The 20,770-nt window shown below is 31.9% G+C and overlaps 2 protein-coding genes across 2 annotated transcripts; both read right to left on the bottom strand.

Moving 5' to 3' along the window:
• Positions 1-6,508: 6,508 nt before the first annotated feature.
• On the bottom strand, positions 6,509-7,560 carry TRIADDRAFT_61583 (uncharacterized protein; the record flags this gene model as incomplete). Its single annotated transcript, XM_002117490.1, has 4 exons — positions 6,509-6,615; positions 6,718-6,759; positions 6,959-7,033; positions 7,338-7,560. 4 exons carry the CDS (start codon positions 7,558-7,560, stop codon positions 6,509-6,511), a joined length of 447 nt encoding a protein of 148 aa, XP_002117526.1.
• A 7,337-nt stretch (positions 7,561-14,897) lies between these two features.
• Positions 14,898-19,643, bottom strand: TRIADDRAFT_32651 (uncharacterized protein; the record flags this gene model as incomplete). Its single annotated transcript, XM_002117489.1, has 22 exons — positions 14,898-15,065; positions 15,340-15,432; positions 15,550-15,630; positions 15,728-15,802; positions 15,936-16,031; positions 16,186-16,285; positions 16,439-16,635; positions 16,766-16,839; positions 16,917-17,007; positions 17,133-17,225; positions 17,327-17,461; positions 17,537-17,618; positions 17,776-17,816; positions 17,910-18,074; positions 18,203-18,336; positions 18,405-18,489; positions 18,687-18,823; positions 18,913-19,022; positions 19,090-19,133; positions 19,206-19,304; positions 19,383-19,467; positions 19,546-19,643. Coding segments are annotated over 22 exons (2,283 nt in total), but the record flags the coding sequence as incomplete, so codon positions are not given.
• Positions 19,644-20,770: the final 1,127 nt, after the last annotated feature.

Genomic DNA, 20,770 nt, shown 5'->3' with positions numbered 1-20,770 from the left:
GATTTCAGTGCGTCTAATTATATCGCTCCAAATATTACTATAAAATGATTGGGTCTTGTTAATAAAGTCATTAAAGCTAGCGTTCATTTTATATATCAAATTCTTTGTGCTCTGAGTGGGTTCTCAAAATCAGTATCAGTCGTCTATATTTATCCGCCAAATAGAACAAATTTCAAGTTTTTGATACGATAGTTTGATTATATTCGCTCTTTTCCTGTAAGGTTATATTCTTTTGGTAATAAAGTGTCCAAATTTACGAAATGAATACCTTACACAAGATCAATATTAGTTACAGCTGGAATCTGGGAAGAGGAATCAATTTCGAAAGTCCCAGCAGCGATGGATAGCTAACTTTGCAAGCTCTTCTTGCCAATTAATATCAATGTCTAATATCAGTTAATGAATTATCAATATCAGTATCAATCATCAATATTAATCGTAAAATACAATCAATTTTAAGTTTTTCACACGATTGCTTGGCTATTTTGATCTTTTCTGGTAGGGTTATGCTCTTTTGCTATTAAAATGTTTAAATTTTTCATAAATGAATACCGCAATATCGATGTTAGTGGTAAATAAATCAAGAAAGAGGAATCAATTTCAAAAGTTTTGTCGATGGATTGCTAATTCTGCAAGCTCTTCTTGTCAATTAATTCCAATATTTCTACCTTGAACTGTAGAGTCTATTTTATCTGTAATTTTTTTAATTACTGCTTTACTGATGACTATTTGCCAAATAAAAGGATGGTACACGGAAACGGATGCTTGCATTTACTAAACGTTACAGCGTCAACGCACCAACAGTCCAGCTGATATGAACAGACTATCATGATATGCCTTAAGTTATAGCCTTAAGCGATTTAATGAATTAATAATTTTCGAATCGTGTATTTTTGTATTTGAAAGATATTACATACCGCTCCCGTAGGATCAGATACTTGACATGATTTCATACGTTTACTTAAATATGGAATCAAAACAATACGTCTGAAAGTTCTGCGAATTGTTGTATCATGTGGGAACTACACTTCAATCATAAAAGTTTGTTCATTACTGATCGTGATTGACAACCAATTCATTGATTGTAAGACAATACGATCTATCAAGTCGGTTATAGGAAGAAATGACTGATCTCCCTCCAATTATAGATCATTATTGAAATTACTTATAATGAATAAAACAAGAAATTTCTAATATATATTAATATTCCATTGTTCCATCTCGATTGATTATTAAATTATTAACGCATTGGAAATATTTTCGCCAAAAGTCCCATTGTTGCAAACCCAAAATAGGTAACAAATTACCAATCGTGTTGATACTAACAACGATCAGAATATGAATATCCGAATATTTATCTTATTGCTATAAATTTGATCATTTTTATGCAATTGACTAACAGTAGTGAAGCTGTTTCAAAAATATACTATTGTTAACATAGTGAGTAGAAGAAGATTCTTAGATTTGAAAAGGCTTACTTAGTTTTGCAAGTTTACTTCATCTTATTTTATAATCTGTATGTTGTAAACAATTTAAGTATCGTGCTAATAGAGCGCCGTCGAGTGTTGTTGTTCGTCCTCGATTTTGAAGTTCCGCTATAGATATAAAGAACTTTTTTGACTAATCAAATCACCAGAGAGCAGTTATAAAATATGCAATTATTCTTAGTGTGATTTACATGTTGTATAAAGCGAGCAATACAGATTTTGTTGCCCTACCCGTAGCTTTATTTTTATGATAAAATTGTGGCTAATGTCCGAAATTCAGCTCAGGAAGAGATTTTTTGGTTCTTGTATAATGTTAATTATCAGTTGATTTATTATCTAGCCATTTTTCATACTTTACTTGTCAATTATTTCGTATTTTATAATTCGTAACAGGATGTAAAGGTATGGCACTGTTACGAATTACCTTTTCGAAGAGGTCTTAAACGCTGTTGTCACGACTACTCGTGTCCCCAACTGACTTAGGCGATTTATCGTAGTTGAACTAACTCTCGACTACACAGATAAGCTACCAACGGGTAATAGGTTTCAGGAATTTACTTTATTGAGATATATCCTAAGAAAACTCCTAGCAAAAATGATTAAGTGAATCTAAAAATGCTTTAAAAGGAACTGAACAGCTAATTTAGTGCTCGAATTTATATAGTCTCGGCCTCCGCCGATGGTGCATATGTTAGTATCTTAGACATAACTAGTTACGCTGTTTAGTGTAGGAATTTAGATAGAAGAAGTTAACATAAATCAGTATAAGTTAACGCTAATTAAGAATAATAAATTTATTTGTGCCAATTAGAGCCTTGAGGCTCAGTATAAATTACGCCTTACACTTAGGTATTAGTATTTAATTACTTAGACATTAACCTTATCAATAAACATGTATTCATTAACGCTTATTAGACCAGTGGGGTATAAACAACAATTTATATTATATATTTTAATTAACAAGGCCTTTATTATTTTGGAGCTTGGCTCCATAACAGGTACTAAAAGTAGTGTTAGCGTTAAAGATATGCATTCATTTTATAATGCCGTCTATAAGCGACTGAAGATTAGGTAGTGTTAGCCGTAAAGATATCCATTTATTTCTAATGAAGTTTACAGACGACTTATGAACGACTGAATGGAAAATAGTCTTAGTCGTCAAGACTGACGGTTGTTTTATAATATGGTCTACAAATGGCTAAACGTATAGTAGTGTTAGCGTAAAGATGACATGCGTTTGTTTAAAATGTATAAAATATTCGACCGAACGTAGTTGTTAGTTTCATCTGAATTCCTGCTTTAACATTTCATGTGTTTTGAGAAATCCAATAATAAGTGTATTCAATTAAACTGTACTATATCGATTGATCTTCGGTCGATTAACTGTTTACCTACTAACTGTTATTAATTAATAATGTAGTTAATAGATAACTAAAGATAAGGTAGTGCAAGATTTAAAAATGTATGTTTGTCTTACGATGCAATCTATAGACAACTGAAGTTAAGATAGTGTTCGCTGTAAAGACAAACATTTATTTTATTCCGTACTATATAGACGATTTTTTTTATTATAATTTGCTGTGTACTTTCTTTAACATTTTTTACACTTCAATATAAATTTTTTCCTTGCAAAATTTAGGATAAAAAATATTCGTAAACTTTAAAAAAAGCAGGATTATTATAGTGTACGAATATATGTACAAGTATGTTTTGCTAATTATTGTGAAGTAAAGCACAATTCTTTTAATAAATAACCAAAAATTTGGGCAAACTTAAGGTTCTAGATTGTTACAAGATAGGGTGGAATTATTATATATATAATATATAAAGAATGTAAGGTATATTACAGTACAGTATACTGGATATTGTGTAACACAGTACAAAACAAAATTGTGACTGTAATGATAGATTAATTTAATTGATTAATTTGCGATATTTTGGGTTTTCATTATGTGGTAATGGTATTCACCGTGGTATTGTAACATTAATATCCTACCATAATAATCACTCTTAATGTAGTAGTTATGAAAATTATCTAGATAAGATTGCAAGGATTGTACTGTTTATATAATGATCTGTAATAAAAAACAAGACTCGCCTTGTTAGTAGCTTGGATATCATACAGATGATTCAGATTAAAAAGGCATTTTCCCGTAATTGAACAGTAAAGTTTCTGTACACTCTTCGCTTTTGCGGTAAATTCTGAAAAGCTCTTTTTTTACAGTGACGGTAATCCCTTTTCAGCCAATCAGAAACACTCATGTCAACTTGATTGGAACGACATAGGACCGTGGCAATAAAATCGTACACAATTATTTTATATTATATAGTAAGAGGTGGAGCTAATAAAATTAGACTACAAAGTAACAGATGTTAGCTTTAATCAAGCATAGTCAGTTTAAAAAACACAGAATGATATAGTTAGCACTTGTAATATTTTTAAAACTGGGCTTTACAACAGTGAGCAATTTCTTTTTAATTCTAATTTTAACCTGGGGAAAATCATTTAATTATATCAGGAACAATAAAGATAAAAAAGCACCTAAAAGAATTACTGACGCAACTGCTAGATAAATTTCTTCTTCTAAGGTGCGCGTGATTGTTGATGATTTCACGCAATAATTTTAATTTAATATGCTAGTGTTGATTGTCAATAAAAAAAAAATAGTTTATATTTTAAGACGCGTAGATATAGCGCTGATATTGAGCAATTATAAGTTACTGCAATATGTTATGATCAAAGATTCAAGTAGCCGATGAAGACTGGAGGAAATAAGGTAATCTCTTCTAGTGATCCATTCTTACTTCAGCTAGTGCTTTAACTTAATGCCGTAAATGATGAAAATATTCATGGGTCATTTCTACACGGAAACATAAACTCGAGAACCCAATATTAGAAGATTTGATAGAAAATGATAACGTTGTAAATCTCAAAGTTGAAATAAGAATGTAAATTAATGATTGTACCCCTACATCCATATAGGGTATACACTGCTTTAATTAGAAGATTTTTCACTTCCGGGTGACGATTATATTATTACCTCTGATTTTTAATTTGGGGAAGGTACTACGATGATCGGCCATTAATCGATGTATTTTTTGTTTCTTCTTAGAAGTAAGCTAATAAGTTATTTATTATGTAAAGGTGCAATTTGAAAAGATTCCTATTCCAGCAGAAAATACGATCAAAATGAATATAGGCTTAAATTCTTCAATTACAAGGCGATTACTCGATACCAATCTATTTCCAATTCATCAAGTCAATGGCGTGAGAGTGCTCCGCGATGGGCGTATATTCAGCCGGTATAACAGTTATACTTCCAAATCGACATCTTTCCACAGTATATATACAGTAGAAGGTAGAGAACGAACCTTATTGTTTACAGGATAAGATGTAGCACTCTGCCATTCGTTAGTGATATTTACAAGGACTATATTTATCTAGTACAATATTCCCAGTTTTAATCATAGAATAAACGTACAGGGTTTGTTCTTATCTAACTTCATTAAAACTCAAGGTAAAATTTTAAAAATTAGATAAAGTAACAATACAATATCTTAACACGGTATCACAAAGAATTGATTATCAAGTTAGTGATAAATAACTAAAAATAAGTAGCTTTATGAGTATTTTCATTGTTACATTGAATAAAATTAATTATAAAGAGTTACGCTTGAGTCAAATTCTTACTTTTCGTCTCTTTAATTTATAACCATAACTTAAATTTTATAAACTTGAAATATATCGTTTAAGTAGCTAATGAAAATCAGTTTTACATACGTATTCATTACAATATGAAATTCACAACTTCAGTTTCCAAATCATAAGTTAACATTTACCCTTAGGAGAGTTAATAGAAAATAAAATAGTCTAGAATGAACACCAGTCGTTATAATTACTAAATCACATTATTACAAGTAATTCCTTGATACGATTAATGGTGCTTACGTCGATCGATAGTAAATCATCTACACATTGTATCTGTTATATTTTACTCAGCATATTTGTATGACATATTGACTATTACAACGATTAAATACTTATTCGATAAATGTGCAGCGATAGCAATTTTTAAATTTTGAATCGATTAAACGGTTAAAAACCTGATATCGGCCGCGATAAACAGTACACAAGATGTAGTATTCTGGTCACACGATCTACTTGAATTATGCATTGTACACGACGGTACTGTTGCTAGAGCATGTTAAGCTTTACCAATTAGTTTCAATTTTGCACTTTCCCAATTTTGACCCAATTCCATTCGATAGAGTAGCGATGGATATCTCTTGTCCATGCCTGTAAACCATTTCTTACCTCGATGGACACTTTCAGTCAGCGTAGATATGTCCTTGAACATGACTATAATAAGCATGGTTATAACCATGCGAACAATGTCATTATATGCCGCTAGACCTAATAATACAATGCACATATAAAACATCGATATTACATAAACGAAAACAACGATTATATCATTGAAGTAGTCGACCATATAGAGTGTCAGAGTTCTATACTCAAATTTTAATAGGCATATAAATATTGCGATAGAAGAATTAATATAAGTACAGATGCAACAAAGTATACTCCAGCATTAGCGATACTCGTTGTACTATACCAAATGATTGAATGCCACAACTCTGAAGAACTGATCGTAGATAATCCTTTGTTGTGTTGATAACATCAGCAATTTCATCCGTTAAATCCCAATATCCTTCCTATAAAATGACGGTAGCCAGCCGATTTACCTTGATCGTAAAACTATAGACTAACTTATCACCATAACCCTTAACATAGCATACGTACATACCTTAGACTGTAGATTCTTGATCTGATTGTAGTTCATTATTTAAACCAATGATTCATCATGACATAGATTTAGCGATTGATTAAAACATTACACATAGGCAATAAGTGACTTAGATCCAATTATTAAGTACGGACATAAACTAATTGACTGTTTTATGTTTTCACTCCGTAATAATTTATTCTTAAGCAAAAAATTGAATAAAAACCTCCTACATCAACCTAAACTGTTAATATTGCACATAGCTTCTAGATTATGTTCTGAAACCTGTTCGTAATTGGGCTCCGGTGACTTTGGTAAATCAATTGTCCACTTGCCTTCGGCTTCAAAAGTTTAATGATTTACATAAACAAAAACAATACCAATTTTGTAACAGCGTATAACTAGCAACTAAGATTTAATTAATAACTATATTATCTTCATACCTGATGGTGATGTAGGTGAATAGTCACCCACAAAGTGTGCTTCTAAATTTTAAGATCAATAGTAAATTCACAATAAAGAATAATTTAAAATCTTACAGATACACGCGTAAAATTATTGACACAAGTATTTTTGAAGTAAACCTTGCGATGGGCTGAATTCATCCATTTGATCTGTAATACAAACATAATACGGTTTACTTTAATCTATGATAAACGATACAATTAAAAGAGGGGATCGTACCGATACTACCAAAATGTAGCGCCGTCGGAGGTTTATCTTGACCGTCAACTTCATCGATTAGCGCTTTCGCTAAAACTAAAAAACAATTAAATCAGAACGTTAAATGCTCCTTCTGACTAATAAAAATATGCTAGCAAGTTGCAAATTCCTTCCTATATAAAAAATTATTTCTTTTAATTTGATGCCTGTAAATTTGAGCTTCTATTACAACTGATGCTTTATTGAAAATGAATAATTTTTAAAGATACGTTCTTATTTATAATATTTATTCTGCAAGTTCAGTTAACGTACACAACACGATTATTGAATGTTCTAAATCTTTTAAATGTAAATACGTACATATATATGATACAAAATTTTATTTTAGTAACTACCATACCTCTACTACGCCTAAATGCTGTGCTTTTTTGACCTCTTGTTCGATTCAAAGCTGCGGTAGCGGGGGGAAGGGGTAGAAAAACGGTTGATGCAGAATAAAGCTCACTTCCGATATTTACGTCATCACTGCGGCGACTATCACGAAGTACTTCTTTCTCTACAGGAAAAGCGGTACTATTTTGCTGAGACTTAGCAAACATCGATATTGACTTTGGAGAAAGCATCTTTTTCTTCACACCTACTACGAATAGCATTCATTACAAACGATCAATGAGCAAGGAGAAAATAGATACAATATTTATTGATATTAGAAAATCTATTTATGATAACTATTAATGGGAAGGGAGCACTGATGAATTCATTGACACTAATTGATTATCACGCAAATGATTCGAACAACGTTAGTGACTAGTTTAACTACGGTTCACTTTAATAGCCATTTACTAATACCTCAGGCTATAATACTTGTAAGTTGCACGTGCCACTACTAATTTCAAATAACTAGTAACACAATACTGGGTGCATCATTAATTACAATATCATATATAATATACTTTATTTTGAGAATTGCTGAGTACATCGGTTTCTATCTGTCATCGATATGAATATAGATATAGATACTGTTTAATATTGCACTTCGATATAATAAATGAGACGTGAAAATACATTATAAGTATAAATAGAGAGTGCTGCAGGTGAATCCTCTTCCAAATACTCATGCATGACAATTATCATCTAAGTCATACGTTTATAGCATCAATTTTTAAACATCTTATTTAATTCACTAAATGGGTCATAACTTGCTAGCGTAATTGAATTAATAGTTGATCAATTTCTTAAATAGTAACATAAATTAACTTGCCTTGATCGTCAGAAGTTAGCAATCTGTTGTATGGTAGAGACGGCGGTAGAAGCGGATACTCTGAGTGTTCCAATGGTGCTGCAGCTATTAAGCATTTTATAACTTCAAGATAATAGCTTAAAAACTTTGCATTAATTACAGTTTCGGTTTTCGCTAACATTAGGCTAAAAATTGTTTATTATTGGAAACTAATTTTGCAATCCGAACGAGTGAACGCAACTAAACACTTTACTCCGTTGGCGCAAAGGAGGCAAGGAATCATAAAAGTGACATTTATGATTGTTAAATCCCTCTTTGTAGTACTATGTCTATTACTATCTTATAGTTAGTACAATTAGAGAGCGTAAGTTCACAACTACGGCTAGTTCGTGTGTAGTGTTTTAAATTATGCCTAAGTAAAAAAATTTAGGCAGACTAATTCAAAAGGGATTGCAATACTTTACAAGCAAGTAAAGATATATTGAGGGACATACATAGCAGAGAATGATTTCATGACAGCGATGATATGTTACTAAGAGAACTATCCTATAGATTTAAGTTCATAGCTAATTTACGGAAGTAGCCTTTACTGTCCTGCAATTGTATACTAAATATCGTATATACAATTCAAGATTCTAAGTACTGTACTTAGAATACGAACTACAAAAAGTGATTTCTATCAAAGAGGTGAAACGAAATTGGCAATGAATTTGTCTTGGCATCACTAAAAGGTAAAATTGGCCTTACATACGACGTATTATATTTTATCCTACCTTATAGAAATCGAACTTATAGTAAATTTATCTTGCGAATAGTGTTATAGCAACAAAAATTTTCAAAGAATTTGAAGCCGTCGAATCCTGGATGCTATTACCTAAATTGGCAGCACCAGTAGCAAAGTCGGGGCGCCAACCACGTTTTTTAAGAATGTTTGGCACTGCGGGACCTGCAGCATGATACCAATTACGATGTATATGATTAATTGCTTTAATGCATCAAAAAGGAAACCAATACACAAAGTAGATTCATCTATCATTTAGTTACTGTAAATCCTATTTCTAGTACAGTAATAATAATATTGATACCGCTATCATCGGAAGCTGTTAATGGTTTAGCGAGATTGGTTGCTACAAATTGGAAATGCAGTCATAAAATTATTCAGTAACCTTCAAGAGTAATGCTTTACGATATCACTATCAAAGCCATCAAAGTAAGGAAATTTGGGGATATAAAATAGAATAATTTGCTGAGCTAAATGAATCGCTATTTATAAAATAAGTCTGCAAATTGGTACTTTTGGTATATCGCCAAATTTAGTGTACTAGCTTTTAATTTTTAGCTACGATATACAATTCTAACAAGAATAGAATTCTGAACTACGTAGAATGAGGAATACATAAAATGATAGCCATCAAAGGCGTAAAATAATATTCGCCATACAAAACTGTTGTGATTAGTATGTGATTACTATATGTCATGTGTAGTAATGTCTTCACGATTTAGTGACACCGGAAATTAATTAATCACAGAAATGATACCGTCACAACAAACTGAAAGCAACACATTTAACGTTTTCAAGTTCAGATATAAATACCTTTGATGAAAATACCCGAACCAGAACTAAAACCAAATGACTCAGTTCTTTCAGGAAGACTTTCATATGCTGTAAAACGTAACAATTTAATTATGAAATGAAGATCACAATTATTATGTTGCATCGAACATCATAAATCAGCTATCGATCTGATAGGTGTCAAAGGGAAAAAAAATTCATTAAAAAATCGATGCAACTAAAGGGCTATTTCTTTATCTCATCGGCATTACAACTATGTAGCATTTAATTCGGCTACAATTACCTGATCCGGCAGCACGTCCTCCAAAGCTTAAGCCAGAAGGCTGAGCACTTCTCAGAAGACCTTTAAATATCGTAGAATCTATTAATCCAATTGTAAAATGTCAAATCGCAATTGCCGTATATGACTGACATCATATCGACCGCACAGAGAGTCCATGAAGTAATAAAAATCTGTTGTAGTTGGTGGGAGTTCACTATTTTAGCGCTTAATAGAATTCATACTCTATTAGCTCTAGAAATAGTGTTATTAAATTAAATTACAGAAATGATAAAGTTATACTTTCCTAATTCGGTTTTAATTACCTTCGTTGAGAGTATCGGCACCGAAACAGTAACCAGCAGACTCAGTGCCTCCAAAAAGACTTTTAGATGCTACAGAATCTATCAAGCCGATGGCAGAATGGAATATCGCAACACTTATAATGCTTATATCTATCATGCAATCATTTTACTCAAAATAATTATCCACCATATTACTATTGTTAATTATAACAATATGATACTGAGACTAGCACTGCTATATAAACGAAAGTTATAAGTGGCATAGTAAGACTTGCTGCTATTTGAAATCCAAAAGAAAGTATTGATCAATAACTCTAGTAAAATGTTTCACGAATTTACTAGCAAAAATTCCGAATTACCCTGCACATATACCTATTCTATGAGCATCGCATTACAGCAATTGTCAATAACAGAATACCTGATGACTGATCCATTACTTTACGACGTCTTCGCTTCTTAGAATCTATTAAATGAAAAATTAGTAAAGAATTGATTGTCCTTTACTATATCAAGTCTATCTTAAGTTTTATAAGAATGTGTCTATTTACTAATTGAATTGCAAAGCTTTCAGTGAAATTTTTTATTTAAAAATCCAATAACTAAAGTTACTTTACAAATACAGAATAATACTGCTATGGAAACTAAATTGTAATAGTAGAAATCCTCAGCAAGAAATTTCCAAGAGAAAGTTCTGTCAGAGCTTTTCGGATTTAAAGTCCAAAAAACTCTTGCTATTAAACTAGATTAAAACAAAAATACTTTTCGCGCATTGTTTAATCAATACATTTTGTAGTAACTACCTTCAGTTGGCTTTGAATCTTCTACTGGCGGTAAAAATTATACAAAATAACACGAATAATTGTTAGCATTGGCTCGACAATCAAACAATGAATAAAATCAACAAAAGCCTAGTCTCTTACTGGATTTAAGCATTTTCGAAGATAGGCTAGCAAACTTGGGTAAATACTTTTCAGCTTCTAAATTCAATAGGTAGATGTGGTAGTTTCAAATAAAGGAAAATAAAAGCTACTTCTAAATCTTTAAAATGCCTTAAATTTATATAGAAATAAATATGATGTCATCTGATAGTCAGTAAGCTGTACCAATCTTGGAAGATCCGTGCGGCCTAGAATCTAATGAATGATTATCCAGGATATAACAGAGCAATAATTTACAGCTGAGAGATTCAATAATTATTTAGCTTATGCTAGCATTAACACAGAAATAATTTCGCTTTAATAAATGTACTTGTAGAGAGATATGGTAACGTATCATTCGGTAATTTATATCTATGAGCGCAACTTTACTACAATAAGCTATTAATTTGTCTCGCTATCCCAAATTATTCCATTATAATCCAGTAAACGAATTGGCCATCAAATTAATACCTTTGTCGGCCAGTAGTTCTTTACCACCTAGAAAATGTAAGAAAAATGAATTATATAACTATAACAGATTCTATTCAAAAAGACGTCTGCAAATGTTAAGTGCCTAGGGTTTAAAAATTGATTCATTTAGTATAGCCGATTTCTTTAAAGATTCATGTTACAGAGCAAGAAATTTAATGCAAAAATAATATTTAGGCTCTAATGAGCATAGCTATAAGGTATGTCAACATAAAATATAGAGTAACTCTAAACAGCTCTGTTGATGTCTCAGATAAATGTATCCCGAAAACTTTACCAAGTAACCATTCAAGGAAGAATAAGTGGCAGTAAGTTATAGATACATACATTGCGCGTAATGTGAAACTTACGTAGTTCTCGTCGCCTATGGGGCAGTTTTGCCGTAACCGAAAAGTCTTCATTACAATTATCAGACGACATGGACATTGCCTTAGACCCACTAAATAATTAAATGGAAATTAGATGATTTACTTAATTAAAAAATTTCGGTGTACGCTGTTACGCAGTAATAGCTATAATGCAATTTGCATGGCAACACGCCATTTGGACTAATGGATTCATAGAACTGCTTATTTAACAGAACTAAACCTCAAGGCCGTGTAACATAGCAAACTAGCCTTCGTATTTTTGAATTAAAATGAAAAATTATCCGATCTTAAAACTTGATTGCTAAACGATTCTAAACAGAATATTAGCAGATGAGCATGCTAGTGAGACATAAACATAAACGGTGCTATATATAATACTAATGCAATTGCACTAATGAATTTAGAAATTAGAAGATAAATCAGAATTGAAAGTAATGAAATTAAAGTCATCATTACACAGCATTGATAGGATATCAACTGCTCCGATGTGAAATTACACAGACAATTCTATCTTCATATCAATTTACTATAATTACCATGTTAAAAGGCTAGGTACTAACTGACAACTAATTACATTTATTATATGCCGCCATTTCAAACATTATAATCTAAGCTACCTATGATATATCAAATCTAATAAAGTTGAAAATTATGTCGAGATATTGCATTTACTTCAGTGATTTGGATTAACTACGGAATCATATTCTAAAACAGTGGTTAACCATATGCAGTAAACAGTTTTGTAGAGAAATTGACTGCTTTAAAATGAAGGAAAGTAGTCAACTGAAGGTTCTTTCTTATATTCCGATACTTATACGTATAATTGTAAGATGAAGCAAAAGATATTATGTACTCTAGATTATGTTTTAATAAATTGTCCAGCAATTCTAATACGAAATCATACATAGATCACCATAATTCTTATATCGAAATCTCGAAATCTACTCCTGCTAAGGTATATCTGGTCAACTCTAAGTTACACATTTGAATCCAATAGTATATGCCGTAAACCTGTCACTAATTTATTATTCTTTTTGCTAGAGTCTAATCAGTTATTGAATTTAATTGTAAGTAACATAAATATTATTAAACAGCTTGATATACAACTCCAGCAATGTTGATTAATTCTATCACTGCACACTAAATTAAAATTTTCATGTTTACTGTACTTTGCGAGCCAACTCTATACAAATTAGAAGACCGAATTTATATAGAGATAGCCGATAAAGTACACGAAACATTTTTACTGTAAAGCAGCGAATCATAGCAATTATTAATAGTGCCATTCAACGGACTAAATGCAGCATACATACATTTCCAGACTGTTCGAATCCATAAGGTCCAAACATGCGGGCTCATTAAATTTACAAAGTTCTTCTGCAGTACTTATATACTCTCGTTCTTCGGCATTACTGTAGATAGCAAAAAAATTTATTGACATCAGATGAATATTAATAAAATCAACGTTGTACATAGCTGATAATATCCCGATATAAGCTGAAAATGTATAAAGTATTGGAAAAGCTAAAAAAGATGTCATCTTATCAGTCTTACACGCACACTACAGATTCTACCTAATTATTAGGATGTGATGACATCGATGAATTAAGCAACGAAATAATATAGCACTAAGTATCAGCAACTTCCTTGATACTCCAATGCAAACTTTAGAATAGGACATAAGCGTAATAATAATCCCCTACCTAGTCCCTTACACAATTGTAATCGCTACATTTAAAGTCAGTACTATAACTTAAAAGAACCAGAGGAACTATAGCATGGAAGCTAATGTGCTATACAGCAATTGGGCTTCTACAACAATACAAAGAAAATAGATGCTAAAACTTGCACCATTCTCACTATTTTAACATACCCGTCGTAACTAACAAAATTCGACCGCTTATTTTCATCATATTCAGATACGCATAAATCCATTGCAAAATCGTAAAAGAAGTCAGGACAATATTTCTCTTCATCTGCTTCTTCCTGGACAAAGTTATCAGTATCCATTTCATAATCCCCATCTACCCCATCCAACTTATGTGTGACATATAATTAAGTAAAAAATCCATAAGTAAGAATTCATAACATTTAATCAAAGGAAAACAAATGATTCTGATAATAAGCATAGATATTTAGTGACGTTGATTAATGTTCACAAACGATACTAAATTTACCATTAATTAGTTATACTTACAGCGTAATCAAGACCGAGCCCTTCTTGAGTCTCTGTAATAATCTAAGAAATAATGAAAGTATGCAACACAAAAATTTACAATTACATCGTCCTAGTTTCATAATTGTATGACTTAAGTAAATTCCATTCATGGCTGATGTTGTCATTTCATGTAGTTATGGAAGATCATATTATTGGCAGGTAATTAATCACGAGAAATTCATCAGTAAAGATCCATAACTTCCACGTAACGGTAAATAAACAATAAAAGTATAGATACTTACTGAGGTAAATTACTAAATTAATTTCCACTAAATTAAGCGGGAGTCTAGACTAGTTGTACTTACAGGGCAAACAGTAGAGGGCATTTCTTGGCTTTCTGCAAGACTCTAAAAGAAACAAAAATCAACAACCTAGGATTAAATCACCCTAGTGTAACAAATTTACAAACTACGAAAATTTCGTTCAAGGATGATATTGAAATTTTATCTAATTATAGCACATCTTATTGTTACGACTGAGGTACCGTAAGCCTCCAAACAATTTCAATACAGCTTAATCAAGAGAAGAAATATTTAGAAGCTATAAGTAATCTATAGCTGTATGTGCAAGCATTTTCTAGACTAGGGTACATCATATTAAAACAAATTTATTTCCGAATATTTCAGCTAATAAGTCAAAAATAATTAACTTAAAGTATAATACCGAATCTCCACTCCACGAAACATAAGGTAGATAATCGACGTTCTCGGCTTTAAGAAGTTTATCCAGATTGAACACCTCTGATTCGTAATCTAACTCCTTGATATTTATTTTGAGCAATAGATTGATTGCTATAAGTGGTATATATGTGAGTTGAAATACGAGTATTAAGAAACGATGATATCGTACGTATACCTGAGTTCGATCTTCAATAGCGACAAAGCTTGTAAAAGGACTAACAATAGAGTAGTCTTTACTTAATTCAATAATAGCCGACTTTTGATCAATCTTCAACGCCTAATAAATTTTACAAATCATATTTGCCATTGTCAGTTCATGCTATAGATTATAGCGATATTAATAACACTTTAACTGTATTATATACCTCATGATTTGTTCGATCATTATTGTATGCACCTTCATCATAATCGCGAATAAGTGCTCGAGCTGTCAACTGGTGTAAGATCTAAGAATTTAAGAATTGAAATTAGAATTCAGTTATATTTTACCAGAAGTGGTAAATCGGATGCGATGTATAAGTGTAGGTATAATATAAAAATAGAAGTATAAGATTGGCGGTTACCTTTCCTGATGTCTTGCTTAATTCCGAAGTAGAGACGACGGTTGAAATTTGTGTCCCACCTATTTCTGCCTCTAAGGTTGCCTACAAGGTATAAATAACTATACTGAAAAATTTTCTTCTAAAAGCTTGTAATACACAAACTGAAGTGTAGTTCATATAGTTCAAACGATAATTCTACCTGCAAGCAGTTAGGAATAAATCCATAGATTACTTGCCGTGATCCATTAAATAAAGCTACAATATCAGCTGGCGCCTGATAATAAATGCAAGTTGAAATTACAACTAATCCAATTCCTCACTAAGATCAAATTTGCAATGTTTTTACGTTTTAAAATTTTTGTTTGATACCGAATGCTTTTATCTTCTATTTATAAGCAGAATAATACCTGCATATTTGATTGATAACTTTGGCCAAATTGTTGCCAATTTACATTCACAGAAGTTAATGTTGGCTGAAATGCTTTCTCAATCTGCTTCTTAATCTACCAAAGATAAATTTCGTAGCCACAATGAGAGTAGTTTGAAATCTCAAAGAAATGATTAGTAACTTTTCTGGCAAGAAAACTATACTTTAGAAAAGCTTGTTACTATGAAGATAATCATTATCCCTTAAATAATGGATACACAACAACCGACCTTGCTATTCCATTTCGATTTTAAATTGCTATCAAAATGCTCATGGTAACCAGCCCCAACTTTTGCAAGTAATCGCATAAAGTAACGATTGCATACATTCCTGCATAGTCAAAATTATAATAATCAAACGGTAAAGAATTAAAGAATTAAAAAAGTATCGAACTTGCATAAAAGCAATATCTTATACCTAACATTAACCAACATAAATACAAAACGATTAGCATTAACTTTTCAAGAGTAGAGAACCACAAACCCGATTGAAAATGTAAATATTCTCAAACAATTAATTTCTTTTCTGGTGATGTCAATAATTGAGTTTTCAGCGGGAAAGTGACCATCTGATATTACAAACAAATTATAAGCTCCGTTGGACTTTAATCCTTTCGCAATGTGATGATAATTATCTAAAATATTAAAGAACTGGCTATCTCCCCATGTAGCTGATAATGTCTAGGAAATTAATGACAGATACGTTAGTGATGATAGCTTCATATTTTGAAGCGATATATAGATTATTCGTTAACTGATATAAAAGTATAGTAACTGCAGTATTACAACAGCAGTATCTGCTTCAACTTACCATGATGAATTGCTGCGCAATATTGATAGTGTCCTTTGCAACTTGTTGGCTACAAGGAAAAAGTTCATTGTGCGCTTTTGACGATAAAAATTGTTCAAATCGATATGATGCATCAAATCCGTATAAAGAATTTATAAATTATATTGCTTACAGGTTCCAAATACAGCAATATTAAATAGACAATTTGATGGTAAGTTATTCAATAGCAATAATGCCAATTTTTTCACATCAAGCAAGCAATCCTTTCAAGATAGAAAATGTTATTCCATTTTAAATTATGCCGGGTCTGGAATGACGCCAAGTCTAACGCAAATTTACGAGTGTAGATGCCGATTATGTAAATCCAAGATATATCAGATAATGAGACCTTCATTGAATTAGACATATCAAGAACTAAAATAATTTCCGGCTCTTTCGTTTCCACAGTTTCAAATTCTGGATAGAATGTTAGCATGCAGGCCTACAATTTATAGTTAACGAGTAGTATAGTTATGAAATTATAAATGCAGTATAGTTAGAGTAGCAATATATATCCGTATTTCATCGTCCTTAAATACTAACCTGGCTGCCCTTTTCTGGATGAGTTTCAGCCCACATCCTAGGAACGTGTATTTCAGCTAATCGAATGAGCAATCGAAAGCCTTTATCGAACGACGTTATTTTTCCTGTATCGACAACAGCTCTGGTGGCAGTGCACTGTCAAATAATGTTATTTTCAAATGCTTTTAGAAAGTAACATGAAAAATCTTATCCAAAGCTTTCGATTCTTACCTTTTGCTTGATATTATGCGTTGGCGACATGATGGCCCTAATTTCAAATGGCATTTCGACGCTAACTTGTATTGATGCATCGCTTTAGTTAATCAATAGATGACAGATGAAACGAGAACAATTAGCCAAGTAATTTTCGGTTTACATGTAGAAAATGATATTTGTCGTAATCGTACTAGGGCAATTTGTTTGCAAATAATTATAGTATTATTACTCAAAATAACAACAGAATTTCTCACATTGCTTTAGCCTCATCAATCTTGACGACACCGACTGTATCCTAGTAAGCCATGAAATTGATTAGTGGATACGATTTTCATTAAACACATTTGAAGATTTAAAAAAGGATGAAGGTTTCTGAATAGGACGTTACTTGTGTCTTGTTAGAGAGAGCAGCTCCGGTCTTCCATGGAGCCAGATTAGAGGGTAAAAAGAAATCTAAGTATTCATCTTCTATAGCTAATTCGGTTACGTATGTAATCTTAATAACAACATTTGCTTTCGCAGGAAGGTTGCCAACGCTAACGGTAAAAACGTCCTGTTACATATAGATAAGTAATTAGATCATCTTTTACAACGACTTCTAGAATACAGAGCTCGAATTGTACAGCAATCCCTAAAATCGTACATTGCCAAACAGTTATCAAAAATATACTATTTACGTACAGGAGAATCTTCATCCATAAGATAAGCTCCATCGCCTCGGCTGACAGCCTCTTTGTATTCTTTATGCGCACGTTCCTTTTCTTTAACTTGACCAACAATGTGCTTGTTATTGATAAATGCTTCAAAGCCACAAACTACAGAAAAAAGAATCAGGATTTCATACACTATGACTAAAATATTAAACTCTTATTCACCCTATTACCTGCAGCTCTTTCATCCAATGGGAAAACGTACTTTGCTTCAATAGAGTTATTCGAATTATTATAATAGCGTTGCAAAACCACAACCTAATGTTGTAATCCATGACATATTCTCCATTCAAACATTGAATATAAATTCAGTTCATACTGTACTTGATTACAATGTAACCTGTATTATACAATTAATACATTTGCTAATATTGATATAATATGTCGCTATACAACTGGAATATATCAAAAATCTACTTATTTATATTGTACAATTACATTACAATCGCTCAAACCTCAGAAGCTAAGTCTAATAATTTCACTCTAAAATGAACGTCAGTCAGTGGAAGTGTTTCACTGTTACTTGTCTTTAATCCAGCTTCGGTGAGCTTATTCAACTGATTATTTTGCAACTCATTTACGTCAATTTGGACTGCTTGAATAGAACAATACATATTGTCAAATAACTATCAGGAATATGAAATAAAAGAGAATAGTGAAGTACCCAAGAATTGACTTTACCTGACCCATTAAGAAATAAAGGTGATGGTATAAATTCATGTCCAGTTAGGCCTGTAGTCGATTTGATTTTCTTCGTAGGGTCTTTCGATAATGAAAATTCTATTAAATACCTGCAAAGCGTACATGATATTAATTCCTTTTTGGATATACATAAGTTACCATCATGAGATCACAAACCTAAGCTTTTGTTGCTTTGAGTTGTAGATGACGTATTCGTTATTCTAAAAAACATACCAAGACAAAAAATTAAAATTATGAAAATTTATTTAATTCGTATTCTTTTTAAAGCTTACCGTGAAATAGGATAGGTCATTTTCAGAGCTGGCAATCCCATGCACACTATCATAGCCTGATGGCGGTGAAGTAAGCTCTAAATGTTGGTCTCTATAAATCTATATTACATTTGCAACGTAATATTTACGACAATCGATCAGGATATCAAAGTCTAATTATGACCGAAATTTGCTTACTTTACTCTTTCCTAGAGCTACTTCGCAAACGAGCATCATTCGTGTGCCATTATTCTTGTTGATGTTGCAATATTGCAAACTTGTACTGATGAATTATAATATATATTAATTAGCCTCAATACAATGAATATCAGTAATAGCCTCAAAATAATGTTCTTCAAACCTGCATGAATCGGCAAAGTAAATTCCACTACCAAGATTACCAGAATCCGATCTTTCGCCACCATACTCACTTACAACTATTTTGGGCAACAGTAAACCCCTACAGTATACAGATGTAGAATATAAATCATCACCGAATTCGTTTATTGCACTAAACAGTATTATCAATTAACCAATACTTTATCCTGGAAATATTACCTTGATAAAATGCCAACGTAATTTTTAACCTAAAGTAAATTTATTAAAAAATATTTAAATTTCATTGCAAAAGTCTTCTATCTTGTTCCTAGGCTATTTCATTTTTACGAACAGAGTAAGTTCATTCATATTCAAAAGGACACAAGATTAAGATTAGGCTAAGAATAGGGATAGAGCCAATTCAACTTACTTGACTAGCATGAAATAATAGTTTCTTATTACCCATTTCATGAGTAAATAACTTATTCTCGACTTTACGAGCCACAGAATATATATATTTTATGTTGACCGTGGTGGAATCATTCCTAAAATGGAAAGCGTTTAAAGAAATCTCAAATCGATCCTCTACAGCATCACTCAACAAATGCTAATTAAAATTTTAATAAGATCCAAACAAACAAGTAAAGTATTTAGATTTACTCCTTCAATGATGATAAGATATAATTCTTGATAGAGTTAAATTCATCGCTGTTTGCATTTAATTCTTGAATATCACACGATAGAGCCTTATATTGGGCATTAACGCTGCCAGTGAGTTGCCAATTGCTTGCTTCATTAACAGTAATCATATCATGAATTAATTGGCACAAATCTTGCTTCTGACTGATTAATCGTCTTGAGTTGATGTATACACTAGAATCTATGTGAGGAATTAATTCGTAAAATTGTTTGTTAAGCTCAGTCACGCTATCATGGTTACTTTCAGATACGCTCTGCTTCAACTTGAGTAAAATGCCTTCTGCAACCGCAAGATCGGTAGTTTTAAGTTCATTTACAGAAGTTGAGAGTATACTTTGTAACTCGCCGACTGCTTCTACCCATAGGCATTGTATTAACGAGGCTACATTTTGAGATAAACTGCGGTCAGTTACATTAGCTTGGAATTCAGCCATCACCTGCAACGATGAAAAATGATTTCAATTGCCCATCCATATCATAGACGCAGTAATGTGGTAAATTATTTTCATCATCTGCTGCAAATTTAACTGAAGAGAACTTGATATATGCAATGAACACAAAATATGGTA

This window comes from Trichoplax adhaerens, genomic scaffold (assembly GCF_000150275.1).
Source record: "Trichoplax adhaerens TRIADscaffold_25 genomic scaffold, whole genome shotgun sequence".
NCBI classification, from domain to species: Eukaryota; Metazoa; Placozoa; class Uniplacotomia; order Trichoplacea; family Trichoplacidae; genus Trichoplax; species Trichoplax adhaerens.
This window is presented reverse-complemented; position numbering and strand designations above follow the sequence as displayed.